Here is a 22,909-nt window from a genome sequence, read left to right on the forward strand (position 1 = left end):
CATCGTAGTAGCTAGGGGTAAACGATTTGAAGAGGTTTTGTTCCTAGATGGACTCAGAAATAGTTTAACTGTTGATTTATGGGGGTTGATTATTGCTGACGTTATACCTGGAGTACTGCAGCACACTTTGGGCGTTATACTTCAGAACACCGGACGTATTTCTAAGGAAAGCAACTAAAACATGGAAAACATGACCTCTGTGGATGAGCTGACAGAAGTGAGCTTGTTCAGTTAAAAAAAAAAAAAAAGAAAGAAAAAAAAAAAAAAGAAAGAAAGGAAGGAAGGAAGAAAGAAACAATATTGACAAATCTGGTTTGTAAAAGACTGTAACAAAGGTGAGCACATACTGGCTTTGGAACTACTAACGGTCAACCAAACATGAGACCGAACAAATCTGTGGAAGACGATTCCATCACGTTAAGCTGACAGCTGGCTCAAGGAGTCCCTGAGACACGAATTGTTGCAAATTAGCTCATCATTACATGAGCTCCTTTCTCCTGCTCTTCCCTCAGCAACTATTAGCCCCTGTCACAGACAAGATCCCAGAATAGCCCAGCCCTTTACTGACCAAGTGCCTTTCTCACACTGTCCTCTTTTTCAGATGACAGGCTACACAGAGAAGTGTTAATTCTAAATAGTAGTTAACCATGGGAACAAGCCACTTGCAGAGCAACAGCAGCCCTTCACCAAACAATTTAAAAGAAGACAGTTTAGTATGCTTGAGCCTTTGTTTCTCTTTAAAAAAATAATAAAAAAAAAGGCAGACAACCAGATTATAAAATTCAATATAGCCCAACAATTCTACATACTCCAACATTTATTTATTTATTTTTTTAAACTTGTAAAGAGATTAGTAAGACAATTGCAAATTCTGCTGTCCAGATACACATAAAATTTCCAATGCTGTAAACAATCAGCCTGGTCACACAAATGTGCACAGGGCAAAGTCTGAAACCTCAGTAAAACTGTCTCCTCTACCAAATTTCATCCTGTATTTTTATAATAAACTGCAAGAGTTGGTGATTTCTAGTAATCTTCTGTCAGGAGTCAGCATCCTCACGACTGAAACCAATAGCCGAAGCCCTCATGTTTGCTGATCCTGCTTACGACTGACATGGGCACATTTGACTCCATTTGAAAGATTCTGTGTTGCCTGTAATATTCAACATATGCTTCCATTGCACCAGTGCTACATTTCCGTCATGAAGACATACACTAAGAAAAGGAACAATTAATGGCTTTGCATCATAGATCTTTGTCCTCGTTTAAGCCTATCTATAGCTGTAAAACCACACAACATAGAAAATGTAGTGCTGGATTGCAATCCAACTGAAGAAGCAAATACTGTCTTTGGAGTGCCTTCCAGGTACATAGGAGAAAAATAAATTATTTAACCCTAAATAATTACTTTTTTCTTTACAACTTCACAGAGCTGCTCACCAGAAACGGAATATGCAGTTCTTGTTAGAACCTGGTGATTAAAGGAAGACATGCTTCATGTGTTGTAGACTGTTAGCCAAATTTTTACACAGGGAGAATATTAAATAAATTAAAATAAATGACCCAATAGCAGTTATATATAGATGTGATGGAGGGACAGAAAGCAAGTGAACCCAGATGTTCATATATACAACTTTTAAGACTGCATTAAGTAAGACCATGCAAATCAGTTAAATTGCTTGTACAAAATCTCTTTGTTCAAGTAGAATCAGAATTTGCTCCAAAAAGTCATACTTTGATCATAGCCATCTCTAATGTCAAGGCTGTAATTTCACAGTACGTTGTCATTGCCAATAATGTAAATGTGAGCAATCCTGAGCCTCGTGTCAGCAACACAGTATGTGCTGATACAGCTGTTTGGAGGTAAATGCTGTAAATTGCATCATTAAAATAAACACGGTGAAAAATAAGCCCTAAAAAGATTTTTTTTTTTTTGACCAAGCAGACTCAGTGGGCTGATTAATAACATGGCCACAAAAACTTGTGCTGACCCAGCTGATGGATGAAGGCAAACAACAAATGGTGGATGGGGCTTCTTAGACCAGTTTCATCACTGAGACCAGCATATTATAAAAATAGGTCCCATGTGAGCTGCCAAGGTCTTTTTTTCCAGGTCTTTTGCTAAGGGCTGAAGCAAATGAATAAAGAACTAGTGACTCTTACAGAAGTTAAATCTATAACCTATTTTAGTAGCAATGCAAAACATTCATGCAACTGCTGATATTATCCAAAACTGTGAAGAAAGATAACTCATATCCTAAACCTGATGATGTTGCCAAGTTGGTATCATAGCCAACTACAGTGTAAACTAATATTTGGTTCCTGTTGGGAAAGTTTACGTGAAAGAAGTATCAGTTTGGGGATACACAATATCAGATCATGGGATGTCTGTGCCTGAGCTTGTGGAAAAATGCTAATGGACCAAACAGGCAGCCAGAACAATTACCTAGGAACAAAAAATATCTGGGCACTTAGTGAAGAATCAAGGATCTCAAGTCAAGGATGAGGAAGACTTATTTTTCAGAAGCACGGGCAGTGCTTCAAACACTGCTTAACCAAAGCAGTTGTTCGAGTTTTAATTGCTTACCACAGAGAAAATAAAAAATGGGTTTCATCATCTTATCCTAACCTTTATGGATCTAGAGAAGAGTATATCCTACAACTAAAAGGAGTCTTAGCTTCTGAAAATACTATGAGAAGCATATTCCCTGCCCCCCTCTCCCCAGACACCATCCAGTTAGCTTCCAGTCACTTACATGTAATTAAGGGCACAAATACGGTGTTACTGGTTAATGAAGGGTGCCAGAATATTCTCTTACCCAAACCTGTCTGTCAGGGGAAAGACAGGCATTATATTGTGAAAGAACAGCATAAATCACATACAACCTTCTCTATAAATTGATATTTGCCTATTTAGGGTTTGTGAAAAAAATATACTGAGCATTCACACAAAATCATTGAGAGAAGAGAGGTTGAAAGAAAGCACACGTTTCCTGACGTATGGTCAAGAGTCCCACCCTACCCTGCTGACCTTCATTAACTTCCCCACATCCCAAGACAGCATCCGAGTAAAGATATTGCTCTGAACCACTTGCTTCTCCACACCCTGTATTCTATAAAATCAGCAAGCTCAAAGAGGCAATAAATACCCTAAGTAAATGATGAGGCATTTTGTGACTGGAAGTTTATCCAGGTCCACGTACATAGAGGTCCATACAAACAGGCTGTTCTCTCACCAACAGAGGCATGAGACCTTTGTGTCACTTTGTGTCTGAGGGCAAAAGGAAGAGAAGGCAGTAAAACCATTCCCTCTGTGAGGTGACCATCTGCCATATCCATTTGCTGCTCCTCGTAAAACCACCTCAAAGAAAAAACTACTCGCATAACCTCATATCAAACATCCAAACTTAGGTGTCCACCAAGTTACAAGATATACCTTAGAAAAGTCTTGTTCTCTCATGGATCTTAATCACACAGGTTGTGTGACCCTTGTGATCTAAGGAAAAATGGAAGAACATTAGGGAAGAGCAAATATACTATTAAAATACCATAGATGTTGTCAGCTTTGCTTTAAGAAAATTACTTCAGGACATAAACAAAAATGTGCAAGCAATCATTATATCAAAATCAAACGTTATATTAAGGTTCAATTTATAAAAGGTTAACAAATAATTAATAGCTGTTTTAATAAATAGCTATTTAATTCTCATCTATTATAAATCCAACAGATAACTTCTACCTCTTTATAGTACTTTCTACTGATACGCTTAAAACCCTCCCTAACATGTACTACACCTTTCTAACATGAATTACAACATTTAGGAGTCATTTATTAACCCTTCATAAAATTCTCTATAAACCTTAATATGAAGCGTGACCAACTTTATACTATTTCAGCCCCATGTCCCAGGACACATAAAATACTAGTTCTTCCAAGTTTTTTCTTTAAACTCTAGATTTCAGTTGGGAGCTTTACTACCCACAGAATCACAAATGCCTGTGGTGGCTTAACCAACTCGCTGCAGACATGAAAATTGGTAGAAGATGATCACAGGGAACAGTTCTTCCTTTTTTGATGGAACTACCATATGCTACCATGACAACTATACCAGAAAGCAAAAGACGGAGTCTGTTGTAATTCAATACATTGTTTTTCATTCTTTTTAGAAAAACAACAACTGCACAGTATGATACAAATAAATAAAACAGAAAACACTAAGGTAAATTCCAAAACTCACCACTAAGACCTTAAAAAGGCAGCAGCCAACTGTTTGGTGGATGCAGCCTAAATTTGTCTTACCTGCAAATTTTCAATATTCTTAGAAGTCCCATTTAGTGTATCAGACTTAGGGAACAAAACATACCACATTTAGGTCTCCAATTGTTTTTTCCACCCAGTAATTTCATCTTTAAACCCCCACCTTATATTTTTTTTCTACCAAATTGCCTGCTGTTGGTTTAACAAAGTTCAGCTCAGACTTATACATTTCCTTCACTTTCAGAGCCTCTACCTTCATTCTCACAATCTTCCACAAGGCCTTCATGCTCTTGCCTCTTCTCTTCCTCCTTTTCCTCCTCTTCCTCCTCCTCCTCCTCATCATCATCTCCAAAAGTCTGTTCTTGCATTGTAGTAAAAGTGAAAGACCTGGCAGCAACTTGTGCAGCCAGACCAGATGTGAAGTTAAAATCTGTTGATATGTGGAGCTGAGCCAGCCTATGCTTTATTTTTGAATGCAATGCATCCTTGGAAGGAGGCTGTGAAACCTCTATTACATCCGTATCGCTTGGCTTGAGATCTTCAACTTCCCCTTCATACTGATAACACATTCTTTCTTCAGCCCCTGTAGAAATACCGTCTTCAGTAGTACTGTCTTTGTTTTTCTCCATCTCAGGATCTTCATACAAATATCCTGTCCTGCTTTTATCAGCAGCATTCACTTTTGGATTAGAGTCTATTTCTTCAGATTTATCACAACTTTGGCTGCAGTTCTGCTTTTCTGTATCTGAATTCATGTGTGATTCCAAATTACTTAGTAGCTTCAGCGATTCTACAGGAGACAAGGGTTTCACTGCAGCTTAAAAAGGGGAAAAAATGAATTGATAACTAAAACCAAGCTGCTATATATAAATAATATTTGTGTTTGAAAAGGTGCAAGATTGGAAGAGTCAAAATGGATTGAAAAACCAACAAAACAAAACACAACAGTAACAAAAAAAACACAAATCAAAGAAAACCTAAAATAAATCAGTGTTTTCTAACCACAGAGCTGAAATGAAATGTGATAGCTGCTTGTTGGAACTAAGCCTTAAAATTTGTGATATAAAAAGATGGCACAAAATTGATGATGTTCAAAAATGGCATCAAACACAGACGATGCATTCAACGTCAAAGTAAAAAACTACTGCACTGCATACAGATTTGAACTGTCTTTGTTTTAGACAACAGTTTACCTAATCCAATAAAGACAGCTGGTACATGAGACAGTCCTTATGTGCAATATCTGATCTCACATCACAACATACAAATACAACACGTATTCATACAGCCAGGTAAGGTGTCCTCACAAATAAAGTGTGGTTTAATTTAGCCTCTCTTGAAGTTAGTAGCAGCAGCGAGTCCCATTGCCAGCAACGGGATGCTTGCCAGGAAGTCTCTCCTCCCAGTGTTAAGGGTTAGTATAACTTGGTACAATCACTTCTTGAAGAACAGACGTCTTTCTTTTAAAGAAAACGATATAATGTCCATTTCCAAGTAACAGATTCCCTAAACTGCAGTAGCTCCATTAGAGTAGCAGCACGAACATAAATGAGAGCAGCAACAGCAGATTCCCAAGAGGCATTTCCCTTTCTAATTCCATTCTGACTTTACCCCTGTAAGCAGAGATGAAAATAACTCTGGGAAATACGCAAACTTTTCACGGGAAACAAAATTTACGGTATTAGGATTTTTCCATTGCATCCTATTGCAGCAATATTTATTTTAGCTAGCTGAAGGCAGGTGCATCATTATGACTGTCACATTGATAATTATTTTCAAGAGCACATTAAAAGACTATGTCTTAGAATTTGTATTGTATTGTTTGTTTTAAAAACTCATATACCGAAGGAGCACTCCACCATATTCATCTCAATTATTAACAGAACAGCTTTCTCCCTCTTTTGCATTAAAAAAAAACCCAACTAACAAACCAACAAAAAGCAAATAAAAACAAAATCCTGCCACTCATTTCTGCCTGTTTGCTTGAAGAGGCAGGAATACACACAATAGTATTATCATTTGGGAGCAATCCTGTTGCCTACTGCCTTCAAATAACGGTTCCAAAGCCAAAACTCTAGAAAGAGACACTTCAGGTTGGCTGCTGGGCAATTGGTTGAATTGATTAGTTAATAACAAGGTGGAATTCACCTATTTTCAGAGTATAGCTTTCCAAATACAGAGATGAGAAAAACTGGGAAAGAGTTTTATAAGAACTGTTGCATGGAAAAGACAGGAGATGGGTAAACAGCTGGGTGCAACACAGCCACAGAATGAAATTTTGGTGGGGGGCGAGGGGAGAAGAAAAACTAGATGTGATTTTGCACCAGAATAATGCTGTTTGATATTGTCTGATAAATTAAAACAAATCCCCTAGTAACTTTATGGACCTCTTCAAAGGTACCTCTGTTTTTCTGGTTCAATGGGATGCCCAAGGACCAAAACCAGAAGTGCGTCGGTACTCCAACAGGTAACTGACTGCCCAGACTGTAAGCATTATTACCATGGTGCTAGGCTTGGGCACATTTGCTTTGTTGTGGTATTTTACTAAGATTTTTTCTTCTGGAATACAGCTTATCATCTGTAGTTGATTTCATGCTGCGTTCTTTGGGCATATCAACTTCTTGGGAGCTGACCTCTTCTATGCAGAAACCCTCACCAGCCCAGCCCCTTCATGGATGAACCAAAAACCTTAACAAATCAAAATGTCTTGCTAGGTGCCAAAGGCTTTAGCCTTAGCATCTTTGGGGATCTTTTTTCACAACAATTGCAAGTTAGGAGAATGCATGATTTCTGGAATGTGACTGTCCTGTAAAAGAAAGATTGAAGAGGATGATGGAAAAGGGTCCTATCAAAACCATCCACTGGCTTGGGCCAATGCAGACAAGAATACAAACCTTTCTGGTTTAATTCTTCAAGATAAAGCTAACCATCAATATGGGAAGCACAGCCCACAAAAATGTTTCTAAAAGGAAGGACCCATGTGTACAGATAAATTAATGTCTGCAGGAGAGACATGTTGGGGTCCATCATGTCATATTAACTGACTTGTGTTTCTTTTGAAGAAATAACAAGGAAATTCCTTAAAAACAGCAGAAGATGTATGTCTGCTGTCCATATCAATATTTCAGATTAAGATATACAGAGCCTGAGACAAAAGGCAACAATATTAATTATTTTCACAAACTGTCCTTCCTCATATTTTCAACTTTTGTACAGTGTGGAAGAAATCTGTGATTAGTCCTAAGCAGCTGAAGGAACTATCCTCCCTCCCCACCACAGAGTCTCTAATCCTATAACAATGTCATATTTATATGTGAAAAGGAAAGGAACCAACATCAGCCACAATGGCTTTCAAGGGAACGGTTACTCGAGATTATAGAAGTCAGCTGACTCCTCTTTCAGCTGTTGCAGCTGTTCAGGTAAGCCAGTCTATTAATTTCTAGAAAGCTATGGCCACAAATGGCCTGGAGATAAACTGATGTGGACAGGTATCAGCTGCAAACCTAGATAAGGAAATATCCTGTGCAAGCTCTCCTAACAAAGAACTCTTCTGCAACAGTCACTAGATCTGTCAAGACATAGCTGGAGGTAGGATTCCTCCCTTCTCCTTTCAAATGACATAAAGAGAAAAGTTGTGAAGCACATCTATTTTTGTGGGCTTGATGTCAAAAGAAACAGTCTTTGTTACTTTGGGCTTTGTTTCTTCTGTTACCATGTGTTCCCACTAAATTACCAAAGGATGCAATCGATGGTCTTTTTATCTGGTAAGCACTGGCAGAGGCAGTGGATATACTGCCAAACTTGAGGGTTGTTTTTCTTAACATAGAACAAGAAAAATTTTTAGAGGGTTCTTCCTAACCTGTCTGTAAGAGGAAGGAATGAAAATGGGGAAAATAACAGAAAAATGAAAAAAACACTACCAATTTTAAAGATAATAAATCAAGCAGCGCAAGCAGCAAAAGCAATCAAGTTGTATCCAGTCTTGTTGCTGGAACTGAAACAGGCTGTCCTGCTCAGGCAAGAGAAATTTTCATTTTCTTATCTTTAAGTTCAAGTGGATGGAGTTACCCAGCAGTCCTCAGAATTGGAAAGAGTAGTTTGGAAGAACTCTTCCTGTTAGTATTTAACTTTTTTTTTATTTTTTTGAAAACATATTCTGCATGCTCCCTCTTCCGTGAAACAGAAGCCCATCTTAGTCTATTATGAACCTTTAATACTTCAAAGTCTAGCTCTTAGCTTTAATCTATCCATTTTGCTAAATCTACGATAATCTGATAGTTTCTTTAAATCCTGAAAAATAACTTATTTATTAATCCAATTTAAAATTCATATTTACTGGAAAGTGATGAGAGAAAGTCAGTTCGTTTTGTATGGGTTATAAACTGACAGTTCTTTTAATGCTGTGCATAATAGCTCTAGCTCAATATTTTTGTTTGGAGCCAAATTCACATTCTTTTGAGTTCCTTTCAATATATAGTAAAATGATTGCTACAAATAATATAAGGAGATGGAATAAAAAACTAAGGCCACATAGCTCTACCAGATACACTGCTATCGCTGAGCACTATTTGAATTCTAACACAGTCAGAAGTTGATGGTAAACAGACACCTACCCTGTCTTAGAAAGGCATAAATTTTCAAAAGCAATGCTTACCATGGTCGCTGAATAGCAGCTGTTTCCATTTCTGTCTTTCTGCTTCTGAAGCTTTAAAACCCAGTACAGATTTCAATTCTTGTAACACCCTTTTAGATTCTTCTCTCTCTCGTTTTTGTCTCTCTCTCTCTTCCTGGGAAAAGCAGTCAAAAGCTTCCCTATTATATTCATTGTCCATATCTGAATAATCAACATATGCTTCCAATTCCTGAAAAAAGAAAAAACATATTTTTAATCTTCACTTGTACTTCACACTGTACTTCAAGCTGATGCATGACCAAGTGATCTCAACACAAGACAACTGCAGTAGAAGGATAAGAGCCTTGTTTGAGCAAAGCCAGTGTATCTGACACCACTCTCAGTTATATAATTTTGGAGTACGTCCACTCATTTAAAGTGGACTAAAAACCTTACTCCAGTCACCCAAGATTTAGTTTCTTATACAAGAACAACCAAGTGATATACCTTGAAAAAGGGAGTCCGCAATGACTGGTGGAAATAAGCAATTCTGATTTGTTTTGTTTTTATTTAATTCACACCATAAGCAATTCTTTCTCAGACAGGCATTATGCTAGTTTAAGTTATATCAACCATGCCTCCAAATTTAACTACAATGGTTCACAAACATGAAGAAAAATGAACTCCATTTATGTTATGATAGACAGCTGGTGAAGTTATTAGTTCCAGGTCTTTGATAGGGATAAAAAAACCTAGAGAGAAAACAAGTGAGGTAGGCTTGATAGACGAGAAGGGAGGGAGGGGGTGAGGGAGGGACAGAGCAGAACACGGGTGTTGATCTGCTTGCAGAATGGGTCACTCAGCTTTAGGATAAAGACAAACCTCTCTTCAGGACAGCCCAACCATTACACAGCAGTTTCCCTGGACTGGGGAAATGACACAAAGCTGTTCAGCATCATGGTCTGGTTTAGGTACCCAAAAATGCACACAATACACAAACTGAAGACAGGCTGGTTTGTTCATGAGCTTCTTCCTTGCTCTGCTGTGTCAGCTCAATAATAAGCAAGTAGGACTTAATTTTATGTACTGCCTTTCAGCAATTCACATTTTCTCTGTGTTACTCTGTGTTGCTGCTCTCCTTTTCTCAGTTATTTTTAATGATATATATATAAGAACAAGTAAATACTGGTGCTCTTTTATTTTTTTTTTCCCCCAGTATGGGGAATACATCCTCCCTGAACATCAGGGGGAAACGACATCAATTTTTTCATTTAGTGCAGTTATGAAATTGCACTGACTACCTACTTGACCTGCCTTGACAAGGTCACTGCACAAGCAACTGAAAAAGGGATGGATATAGAAAAGAAGCTCATCACTGAAAATAACCTTTTATTTATTTTTTTTACCTGTTCTTCAGGGATTGGATCTCTGTCTTCTATGTATATGGTAGGCTGCATTAAAGGTACTGTAGTATGCTGTAGGTTGTCACAGAAAGCTTCAAGCTTGCCTTTAGGAAAAAGGAAGGAATGAAGAAAAAAAAAGGAAAAATTTTGAGTGTTGAGTGATAATTTTGACTCGCTCAGGAAGGGTCCAAGTCTTTTCACTAGACAGGATTGGCACATATGGAAAAATAGTCAGAAGGTTGGTTAGAATACATTGAAATACTGTGTTAAAATAGCTAAGACTTAACTGTTCTCTGATATAAGCTGGGTTTCATGAAACTCACCTTGAAATACTTCAACTAAAAGATGTCTTTTTTTTTTTTTTTTAATGGACTCTGAAAGCCTGCAGAAGGCAGGCAAAAATCTGTAAAACCAGAAAATAGACTTGGTGCCCAAGTTTAAAGGCAGCAGTAAAACATGAGATCACAAGTTATAGACAAATCAGCTTCAAATAATTGGAAAATACTGGAAGAAAGGAGCAAAACTTATAGAAAGCTACTTGGAAGGCAGCAAGGCGGTAAATGACAGCCAGTGTGGGTTTATTGAGAACAGAAGATGTCAAACCTTCCAATATCCTTTTCCAATATAGTAACAAGCCTTATAAATACAAAGAAGCCAAAGACATCCTGCATTTTGTTTTCAGTATGGCTTTTGACATGCTGTCATTACATACTTTTAAATAAAATACATAGGCTAGGAGAAGTTGCTATTAGGTGTTATTTATCTCTCGGATAAACAACACAGTTACCATTTTCAGACAGGAACAATACATTTAGTGAGGATTTGCCCCAAGTCCAATACTCTTCAACATTTCCAATGGATTAAAAACAAAAACACAAAAACCACCACACACCAAAAGTGTTTAATCTAATTAAATTGCTGCCACAGGGATGACCTGCAAGGATATTGATGGGCGGAATAAAAAAATAATACTGGAAAATTAGAGACACCCCAGGAAGAATTGGATTTCAGATACAGACTCCAGTGACGGTGGCTGTGACATTTTGTGCCTTTGAATAGTCAGCTGCAGAAATATATGACTGACCGGGCAGCAGCACTGAGAAAAAGATCTGAGGAAGCTAGTCAGTTATACCCTGCTGCAAGCAACAAGCCAGACTACATAATAGTACATATGAAGAGCAGCACGGATTGTTAGACACAGGAAATCACTTTTCTGCTCTGCTTGGCACTGATCAGGATGTGGATGGAACACTGTGCCCAGGCTGAGGCTCCTCCATTCAATAATCTTGTAGACAAGCTAAAGGGTGGCTGGAGAAAAACAGCTGAAATGATCAGAGGGCTACATAAAGTATGACCATCATAGATTTGAACGATACAGGGTTATGCAGAGAAGACAGAAATGTTACCAGTTGTCTTCAAATACGTGAGAGAGGGCTATAAAGAGGAAATGGATTTCAATTGTGGGTGGATCAAAGGCACTGTTGTTTTTTTTTAATTGCAACAAGAGATATTTATATTCAGTACAAGAAAAAACTTCTACTTGTAAGGAGACTTAAGTGCTGCAACAGATGCCTGGAAATACTGTAAAATGTCCCTAAAGAGAGGTTTTTAAGAGCAGGCAAACAACATTTACTCACACATGGCACAAGTACTAATTTACCCCTGAAAAGAGAAATGGGGTAGGTAACCTTGCCAAATCCCAGCCGTCCTTATTCTCAGTTCCTTATCTCTGTCTTGAACACTTAGGGATGGTATTCTGCAAGTAGGCAGTCACATTAACAGTGACTCTACTGGTGCTCAGTTACCTGCTTTTGCACACAAAGAAAATATTTGATTCCCTAGTTGCTCTGGTTGAGCTGAAGATTTGATATCCCAGATGTATCTAAATGCAGCGATCATTTAAAAGAAAGAGGAAGCACATAGGGAAATGTAGAGTGGAAAACTGACACAAGATAATTATTTTACAAATATCAAGATGATTTGTCCATTACATAACCATGCCTTGGAATAAAAACATTTTAATAATAACAATAATAGCAACAATAAAAATATGTTTCTGAAGGCATGAAGACAAATTTTAAAGAGTAATATGGAAGTTACCAACAAAAACTTGCCTTCTTAAATCAGAAGAGTAAAACAGCTGCTCTAGTATGTGCAGGCTACTGTATTTGCCGTCTGTATGGGAAGATAACATTTCTAAGGATATGTTTCAAGATCATGAATTCACAGTGTTTAACTAAAGATGCTGTTTTAGTTTCTCTCCAACGGATCAAAGGACTGCAAGAACCAGGAGCTTGCAACAGAGTATTATGGCAAATATAAAAAAGTTGTATAAATTTGCAAACATAGAGACAGTTTAAAAGGAAAAAAAGATGGAATCTAAACACTTTGAGGGCCATTATTTCAAAAACTGTTAAAACAACACTAACTAGCCATAAAAGGTGTTCTGAAAAAGTAACGGCAGATGATTGTATGCTTGAATCACTGAGGCCTCCAGTGATAAATCAGTTTTGTGCATGAAGAAAAGAGCTGAATGGATACAGAGAAGCTGTCTGAAAGTCTAGAATCATATAATGTTTACAGTGAGTAGAGACTGACGTGTTTCTGTAAGTCTATCATTGCCCAATGCTTTCAAGTAGAGATGAATTCCCCTAAGGCTGCTAAAACACTGCTTCCTCTCGGGCTCTGTTCTGAATGTGACAGATCAGTGACTAACAGGACTGGTGGTAGAAGTACTCAGAGCCCTGTACACAAAGTAGTCAAAGGACATTCATTACTGCAGTGGCTACTACACCACACACTACAATACATGCCAGTTTCACCATTCATGAAAGGCTGCTGGGAGCATCTGAATGTTCAATCAGTTAGACCTAAATGTCTTTGACAGAGTTTAACAAAAAGAATTATTTAATATATCTGTAAGAAACCTGCTTTAACATACAATGATCTAGAACAAGACGTATGAGATTCTTGACTGAGATCCATATGTTTACAAAGAAAACAAAAATATGCAAAACTGCTCTGAAAATAAGCAACAGGCAGCTACCTAGGATGCCACAACTAGGACAGATAACAGTTCAAAGCAGTGAATGGAAACTTTCAATGCATAATTCAGCAGAAGTGTTTTGATGCTGGAAAGAGCAGCGAGTTCCCCATTTACTCCTCCCCACGGCGCAACACGGGCCCTTGGCTGCTGCAGCTGGTGGGCTGTGTGCTGTCTACTCCTTACCCATGCTGAGAGCAGCACGAACCAAGAAGGAAAAGCAAAGCTACATTTTTGCTCAGTACATAATTGTGGTAAGATCCAAACCCAAGGAAATAGTAAATTTAAACACTGCATACCCTTTGCAGTTTCAGATGAAGAAGCAAAAAGGAATGACTTTGTTTTAATACTAAGCACAATTATAAGTTATTGCTAAAAATATTCGCTATTTATAGCTTTTAAGTTATGCAATATTTCCTCTCAAAACTGAATCTAAACCATCAAGAACAGCTCTACCTTCATCACAGTTCACAACTGATGTTGAAAATGGCATTGCTACTCCTCTGCTATGGTCAGCTGAACTAAACACCATTAAATTCATTACACCAAAAGCATTGGGCATCCACTTGACACAGTGCTGTACTATGATAGGGTTCTTGCTACTGCTGTTGTAAAAATAATTCATTTGATTTTACATAACACTATGTAAAAACAAAAGATGTCCTTAGCTGTTAATGTTATTTCATCTTCTTTCAAAGTGCTTTCAGGAAGCATTGAAGAAAGCCTCAGCCATAATTTAATGAAGTAATTCACATAATCATGACTGACAGACCAGCTCTTAAGATGTGCAGAAAGAGATCAGAAGCATTACACTTGATTTCATGCACACCTTGAAAAGTTCAACTCACAGAAACTGAACTGCACAGAAATACACTAGAAAAGTCAAATGTAGCCACATAAAAACTATTTTCTCCGACCAGCTTAATTTAACAGTAGTTCACATGGAGTAACTCAGTAAACTCGTTGCAAAATAGAGATTCAAACCCCACACATTTCCAGGAAAGTCACTGGAAAAAAAAACAGAAAGTGAAAGATTTCTTTTGTTTTTAAACTTCTCACAAAATCCCTTTTCTCTAAGTCATATACTAAGTCATTTTTTCCTAGACTTTAAAAGGAATCAAGTCACAAGAACAGTCCCTGCTGTGCAAATTCATACACAAGGTAAAAACATAACTAAAATAACTAAAAATACCATGGCATGTAGTCTAGAAAGAACATCTAAGAAAAGGGGAGAAAAACAGATCAGTGGAATTGCTGGTTGTAAAGGGCATCAACAAAACACAACAGGCTAATAAATGCAAAATATATCAAACTACATCCAATATCTTCACAGACTGTTTTACAGAACAGCGAGAGGAAATCACAAGACTGGACAATTAGGCAAAGTACACACAAATTCTGTTACACCATGTCTGGACCTGCATGGAGCCCTGGTCTGTGTACAGTAGCCTCGCCAGTGCTCCCAGTTCTGATGAGCAAGGTCAGCTTGGACATCTTTTGGCCCACAGAAATATTCATCCACCTACTGGATACACTACCTATATATAATTAAGAGCTTAGCTCACTATAATTTTGGATTTCTGTAGGTAACTTGCTGATATTTCCCAAGTCATAATTTTCCTAATGTGTTCTCAATTACCAGCATTATTCAGATGCTGAGCTGTACCTTTCTAGGCCAATAAAGATGCTCCTGGAAAAAAAAAAAAGATTAGAAGTTATACCTTCAACTCTATGTCAGGAGAGCCTAAGCTCACTTCAATTACTTAAGCTAGATGTGATTCACAAGGATAACTGCATGAGCAGTACAGGCCACTAAGATAAGGGGCATAAAGCAAAACTTTGGGATATGCTGTTCACATGACTTCTAAGCACACAGATTAGCTCCCTCTCTCTGAGAGAGAAGGCAAAGAGGCATTATATGCTCAATACGTACTCTGCAGTTCAAAATGTTTCAGGAAATGTCAATGTCAAGAAAGTTTTATGACGAGGCAATTGTTAATTTCACCTACCTAATTTTAATGCAACAAATACAAGAAAATCTCAAGAATGATTAATCAAAGTCCCACCCATTCAACATGTCATTCACCATTCATAGGCAAAAAGCCACTCTTGGTCTACACTTAGAAATGTACAATGTGAATCCACACATCTCACAGACAGTTAACACGTTTATAGTTTTTGCTGAAACAAAAGCTTCAAGGTCATCACAATGAAAAAGTCTGACACGTATATAGCTTTTCAAATTTTCAACATGTTCTAACTGAAACCAGGACAATGTAGGTTTGTATAATTTTCAAACTGTATGTTTTTAAAACCTCTAGCTAAAATTCAGATATGCAGTCTGAATGCAGTTTTTGATCCATTTGACCATTCCATCTCTAATGTGTATTCCATTAGTTGCCAAATTAAACTCTCATATTTACCTTTTTTATTTGGATTTTTTCCACTCATTTTTTCCACCTGAGAAATGGCTTCTTCCCAGCAGCTGTTGCTTGCCTGCATATGAGGCTGAATAAACTTTAGTTTTTGTTCCAGAACCTGATGGGCTTCCGTTGTCAATTCAGGCGTCTCCTTAGTGCTAACAAGTTTTTCAAGTTCATCCTCAAGAATTATTACCCTAAGTAATAAAATGAGCAAAAATAAATAATAATAAATATTTGACTTTACCATTCTTCAAGTATTTAATCTAATCAATATCATGTTATTTTCTTCAGCTTCTCAAGATCTAGTTTAGCCAACTCCTCAAAGATGCCCCACAGTTTTAAAAATAAGATCCCTTTCTCCACATCAAGATACACTGTTCACCTACACTCATTACAGTAATTCTTAGAAGTAAGATTAAAAATGTAGAACAGTTTCAACTATTTCACCAAGACAGTGATGACACTTTAAAAATATTTGCTATGTAGTTACTATGTGCCAAACTTCTATAGCATTTGGTATGTTACAAAATCAATGAAAGGTGTTTATTGATTTTTTTTCAGGGAAGTGACAAAAGCAAAGACATATTAATGCACTGATTCACTTCGATTTTGTCACCAGATATCTAATGAATAACCAGGATACAATATCAGATTCCACATTGAACCAAGGCTCCTTAACTCAGCTGTATGTGAAGATACACCTAGTAGGTGACATAGCTGAAAGCTCAGACACAGCAACAGGCAGAGCATGAGAATGTAAGTGGTGAAATACTCTTTTAAGCACTGTTGAGAGAATTCTACTGTCAAATAACGTCTTTTAAAGTGGAGCTAGTGCCTTGGAAACCGACATCTTCAGTAGAATCAATTATGAACAGAAGAGGCATGAATTACTTGCAATGACTACAGGTATCTGCGTTTTTTCTTTCTAATCTGGGATATAAACTGACAACTCAGAGAACTTGAGTTAGAGGCCTTCTTCCCACAGGCACGTTCTCCTAATTCATGTGTAAACTTACTCATTCAGCAGTGCCTTGAGATGAAGCTGCAAGCTGCGTACTGCTGTCTGAAGGCTGTTCAACTCCCTCGACTTCTGCTTTGTTCTGGTTGGCCGCTCGAAACCTGACTGATGCTGAGTTTCAAAGTACCGATAAAACTCATAGCTTCGCTTTAGCTCCTCCAAGCAGGCAGCATGTGTATGAGGTAGGCCTTGAGTCACATCAGACAAGATATGATGAGGCAACCGTTCAGGGGAGATCAAGGGCTTGGGGGACGCATTGGCTGGCGAGAGGAGCAGTACCAGCCTCCTGAAGAATTCTGAACTCTGCCCTACCCAGAGCTGAAACAGAACCTGTAAAACAGAGTGAGGTTAGCTCTGTGTGCCTGGAATACAGCCAGCTGCCAAAATAAATGTACAGATACAGAATGCAAACACATTCCTCGGCCCACCGCAGCAGCTCTGAAAAACTGAGAAAATCCGCTTCACGTTTTTGAAGGGTATCCCGGACCATGTGAGTTCAGATCTTGTGAACCTTAGGTGACTGTTAATTCTTTCATGAAGTCCATTATACGGAATTATGTTCAAAAGGTTGTCAGAGACCTACAATTTCATATTCTCCCCAGGTAGTCTCATTATTTGCTATAATCTCCAAATACCCTACAGCTTACAAATAGCAGCCAAAATTCCAGTGGCAGCAAAGACATTTTTTCCTTTATAACATCAAACTATCAGTTTTATGATCTACTTACTAACTACTGCCTTGGCCCACACCCAACCTTTAAACACGAGTCTAATTGCACTGTACTCCAACAAAAGCCATTCTACTTCTGGAGAAAGCTGAGCTGCTAACTTACTTTTTTTTTTCAGCCAAAGTGAGAAACATCACCAATGCCATTAAGGGAGGGAAAGACCCAACACTATGTGAAGAGATTATTCAATTCACAATATTATATATGGTACAAAAGAGGTCAGGCAACTTGGAACAAGCAAACCCCAAACTTTGGTTTCTCAGAAACTTCCACTTCAAATGCAATGAACACAACTGTTCTTTATTTATGGAAGACCATTGGCTTTGCAGACCATGACAAAACAGTAGCATCTTATACCTCTAAAATAAAAGGATAGATTATGACACTTTACTCTGCAATATCAGTCCTTATTAACAAGGATCAACTTCATCTAAATACAAGGTGTAGTCTGAAACCTATTCCAAAGCACTCCAGACTGAGGAAGACAAAGCAATTACTCACCATGTCCTTTTCTCTGCTACAGAATAGGGCTAACAAATGCTTGTTCAGATTTTATTTTTTCAATCTACAGGACTTGCAATGAGATACGTAAAACTTTGCACTCTTACTACTATTGACAAGTAACATTTTTTTTCAGTGCAGAACAAGAGCAAAACACTCAAAACAATAACTCAAAAAAAGTTAAATGCCCTCAGATCAATGCGGTCAGATATACCCAAGGATGTATCAAAACACCTGGATGTGAAGTGACAAAATATTCCAGAAGGAAAAAAATATCAATTAAAAAAAGATGTTTATGAGAAGAAATAACAGTTTGAGATGAACAGAATGAAGAGCACACATGCAAGAATGATTTGGCTGGGTGTTGAAAAACAACAGCAACAAAAAAACCCACCACAAGCCAAGTGAGGTTAGGAAAGCAGGGGGTGGAGGAAGCAAACAAATTGGCAGGAATTACCTAAGTGTCTCTGAAGGTGCAGTACCTTGGATAAAGAGTCAAGAGCTCAGGTTATAACGCACACAAAAGACAACTAAACCCTTCCTCCAGACAGAACGCAAAAGCAGTAAAAAGGTAGCACACAAAAGAAGTGAACTTCAGGAAATGAAAACAACAACTCAAATTCCACCTGAAAAAAGGTACAAAGGATGAGAGAAAAGGAAATTCCAGATGTATGTAGGGTTGAAAATCGTTTGTTCTAGCCATAAATTTTGATTATTTTTATCTGTATTCAGACTTCACACAAAACATCCAACTGGTCTTCACAGCTTGGATCAGTATTTATTTTCAAGCCGAAAAATTTTACTCTTTAAACTGGTGTAGTGCAAGGACAAGGTAGCCAAAACACATAGGCTACATTGGTCATATGGCCTAGGCATGGGCTTGAATGAAAATAAAAATATTCACCAAATCTGATACATGTCTGTATTTTACCTGCATTTTAAAATAACGGAAAGTGCTCTCAAAGGCAAAAAAATACAAAAAAAAATAAAGAGGACTACACGTAGATCCTGGGCTCACAATACAAATATGCCCCAAGGTCATCTAACTATTTTGTTACTACAGTACAAATCTGCTTAGATTTACGTTAATTTAGCTCGACTCAACTACACCACACCCAGCCTTCACCAATGTCATCAGTTCAGGCAAATTCCGATTTCTAGTTGTGACTTTAACTCTACCCAGAAAGTACTCCATCCAGTTTAATTAAAACAGATTTCAGTGAAATTACTGCAAATGGCAAGTAAACAAAGTCTTAGTTTACAAGCTTGGGCAACTCTAATTGACTTATTGAGCTTAAAAAGAACTGGGTAAGTCGGCTTGCGTGACTGTAATTAGAAGTTCAGCTCATTAAAAGGCAAGAAAAAATCCCCCAAACTTACATCTGATGTAGCACATAGCTTACAACCAATTAGACAAAACCTCAAAGCTTTGCAACTACTAATGCTGGTACCATTTACGGTCAGTAGAAAAGAAATCGAGGCCTAGAAATTACGTGAATAAAATGCAACAAGAGCCAACCTCATAAAAACAAAGAAGTCACATAATAATGGAATTTTCCATTAAAAAAGAGTAAAATGGAACTGCCTAGGCACAGAACCACTAGAGCATAGAAGGTTTGCATTCAAATTAGATCTAATTGCGAACATTTACTCAAGCACATTAAACATACTTAACATCTCAAAACAAAATAGATTAAAAAGGCCATTAAATGATTGTCATTCTGCTCAGTTAAACATCTTTTCAAAGATCAAAGAACTTCACTGGATCATGGCAGCAGGGGCCCAGATTTATACTTCTCTGTGTAGCCAAATGCATCTATTCCCTTTGACAATTACAACTAATTTACATCTTTGGATGTCTCTCTTTTTATCAAAGTCAAGCGATTAATTAAAAAGATTTAAGTACAAACCTGGAAATTATTTTATTTATCTGGAATCATGTGAAATCAAAGAACAAAAGCTCAGGTTTACGGAGAAGGTTGATCAAGCTGATTATAAAACACTGACTTGAATTTGTATGATTGACAGCACAAAATCCTCATGTTGTATTGTGCAACTTCTCTTCAAATACATGCAAAAAGAAATCATGTAATGCCAATACATGTAGAAACACATGATATGAGACAACTTTTACTTCCTTCCTCAGTTGACTGTGTTACCACAGGCTAGTATACACAACCCAAATGGCCTCATGACAATTAAAAAAAAAATCATGCTGAGCCATCGTGGATGTGCCTGTTCTTCTAGGAGAGATTACCTTGAGGGCAGGCAAGCTGAAGCCATCTGTGAGATTGTGTGCCTCCTCTTCAGACACCTGCTCTTCGCTCAGTCCCAGACCCAGCTCCTTGAAAGGGACTACACAGATGTAGCTGGTCACGTTGTCGCTCTCAGAGTTCAGCGGGTAGGTTTAGCCAGAGTTAAGGTGGGTAGCAAAGCAACTTTTGCATTAAAAATAAAAGGCATAAAAACAGCTAACAAGGATTCTTATTTCTGGTAATTTAAATGAAAGAACACGTAATCCCTGTTTAGTTGAACCCAAATTGAACTTCTAATTGAACTTCTTCCAAACTTTCTTCATAGCACAGGTTTTAAAGGCTAAGAGAAGGATGAGATAAGACATTGACTATACATCCAATAATACGATAATATTAATAATATAACATACTAAATACAACTACCTAAAAAGAAACAAATGAAAACATATTGATGAAAATCCCTGCATTCCTTTCAAGTTAGATTGCTTTAGCTTCGATTAGTAAATTCCCAACAATGTCAATCATGTCAATCTCACAACAGAAATCATTATAACAGATGAGAGAGGAAGACAACATTTGTGCAATTTGGAGTTTCAAAGGTAGCCTATGTTATAGGCCAAACTCGGGACAACTGCAGGAATTCCCTGCAAGTCCTGCTTGTGGAGGGACTGCTCGGAGACCTTTGCAATAACTGTTCCTTGGTATTTCAGATATTACCATGAAAAAGAGCAGCTCCCAGTTGTTATACTGTTAATTCAATACCAAAATTCCCAGACACAGTAAGGTTTCCTACAGCCAAAGCTCAATTATCTTTAACATATTTTGTGAGAATACATGTGCTAATATTCCCATCACTTCGCTCTGTGTGTCAGCAGTGACTTTGACATTTTATTGAGTAATTAGCTAAGGAAGTTGATGGCGCATGGCTTTGATCACCATGCCTCATTACCCAGTTTACAAAGTAGCTTAGTTAATTTAGGCCCCAATCTTGATAATTCTTAATGATATATACAGTGCTGTTCACCTGAGAAATCTCAGTAAATATGCATTTTAACAGACCTACCTATTCACACATAAAAATACAAGTACAAGAAAAAAAGTCAAGTCTTTCAATAGCACTTTTCTGCTGATGCTAGAATCATAAGACCCATGTGGTAATTTTTTTACTATTTAAAAAAACGTACCTTTGCAACCCTCAAACTGTGGTGAAATGCTTAAAAAATAGGAAACAAGCATAATATAACTCTAATGCTAGAGGAACAGATACAAACAATCCATAGACTAGGCAGCATTTCTTTTAGAATGGTGCTAATTTTAAGCAAACCTTATGCTGGGGAAAGAGGAGATGGGACAGTTCAAGATTTCTGTAAAGTGAGAATCGATATCCAGTCAAAAAACAGTAAGATTTGCTTTAAAAAATGATTTATGACTTATTGTCACAAGTACACCTTTGTTCCAAAGGAAAATAAAAGAAATTGCAAAGCATTCATGAAAATACTTCTAATTTAAAGTATGTTATTTTCCTCTATGTTTTGGTTTACAAACTGAATACTCTCATCTCTTGGGTCACATAAAGCCCACTAGAAGTACTTGTCTCTTGTCCAACTAATCTGGTTTCTGGGGAAGCTACAAGTTCCACCCACTTTCACTCCCAAATTTTCCACCTGCTAAGCTCTCATAGGATTCAACTTGCTGAAGAAAATATTTATCACTTGAGTAGAAGAACAGTGCATGAAGTGAATTTTTTGTGCCTCAGGAAACAGCAATACTATGTCTCTGGGCTCTGAACAAACAAATACATTTCTCCCTAATTCCTCCCAAAAGTCCAGGAAGAAAGAAGCCTCTTAAGTGTCCTCCAGAAGCACGAATGCAGGTGAAAACCTGCAATGCAATTGCAGGTTGAAGCAATGCAAATGACTCAGGGACACAACATGGTGTGGTCACCAGCTGCTGTTGTCACACGGTGGCAGCTGGCTCAGCTATTCTAAATTAACCTGACTGTGTGCCCAGCAGATGGAGCACAGGGGATGAGGATTTTATCTCCACAAGAGTTTGCAAAATCAGGTCAAAACCCTTCAGGACCAATTATCCTAGAGGCTGATAATATTCTGTGATAATCTTTGTCCTGCAACAAGGCATTTCCAAAACACAAGCATCTCAAAAAGCAGTTTGAACACATGTTGATTTTCATGAAATCATGCTAAAAATCATAAGGAACCTCTCAAACGGGTGGTTTGACCAAATGAGCCATTTATCCATAGTACATCTCAGCAAGGGATTCCCACCAAACTCCCATGTCTCCTGCCTTGTCCTCTTACTTCCAATCATTTTTGTTAAGAATATACATGTATTTCCTTAATGGACTTTGATCTAAACCGTAAGATGTCTCTCTTTTTATTCACATTGAGAGATTAGCTAAAAAGATGCAAGCAAATAAACTTACATAACTTAAATGTTTCTGTCTTTGAGGAAATACTTTATTCATCTGTTCAACTTATATTCCTTATAAGCTTGGAGCAAGGGAAGACAAAGCTACTTAATAAGAAACTGTCACACCCAAAATAAAATATCTGTACAATGAATATGTAACCTCTGCCAGGAGGCTCATCGTAATAAAAAGCAACAGTACTAATGTACCCACGTACACAATTTCATATTAGTACTTTGC

The 22,909-nt window shown here is 37.6% G+C and overlaps 1 protein-coding gene across 4 annotated transcripts in view; it reads right to left on the reverse strand.

The window, feature by feature from the left end:
* Positions 1-281: 281 nt before the first annotated feature.
* The window catches only part of VEZT (vezatin, adherens junctions transmembrane protein), a 62,166-nt gene continuing 39,538 nt past the window's right edge, over positions 282-22,909 (reverse strand). For 2 of the 4 annotated variants that reach the window (XM_032181258.1, XM_032181171.1), the window contains exons 7-12: positions 20,244-20,391; positions 16,756-17,087; positions 15,740-15,933; positions 10,277-10,377; positions 8,913-9,120; positions 282-5,075 (exon numbers count right to left, since the gene is read on the reverse strand). In XM_032181258.1, the coding sequence (XP_032037149.1) occupies positions 4,480-5,075; positions 8,913-9,120; positions 10,277-10,377; positions 15,740-15,933; positions 16,756-17,087; positions 20,244-20,391 (1,579 nt within the window). In that variant the 3' untranslated portion in view covers positions 282-4,479. Of the gene's footprint in view, positions 5,076-5,234; positions 5,872-8,912; positions 9,121-10,276; positions 10,378-15,739; positions 15,934-16,755; positions 17,088-20,243; positions 20,392-22,909 lie in introns of those variants that run through there. The other 2 variants (XM_032181440.1, XM_032181353.1) reach the window with 1 other exon arrangement.

This window comes from Aythya fuligula, chromosome 1 (assembly GCF_009819795.1).
Source record: "Aythya fuligula isolate bAytFul2 chromosome 1, bAytFul2.pri, whole genome shotgun sequence".
In the NCBI taxonomy this organism is placed as follows: Eukaryota; Metazoa; Chordata; class Aves; order Anseriformes; family Anatidae; genus Aythya; species Aythya fuligula.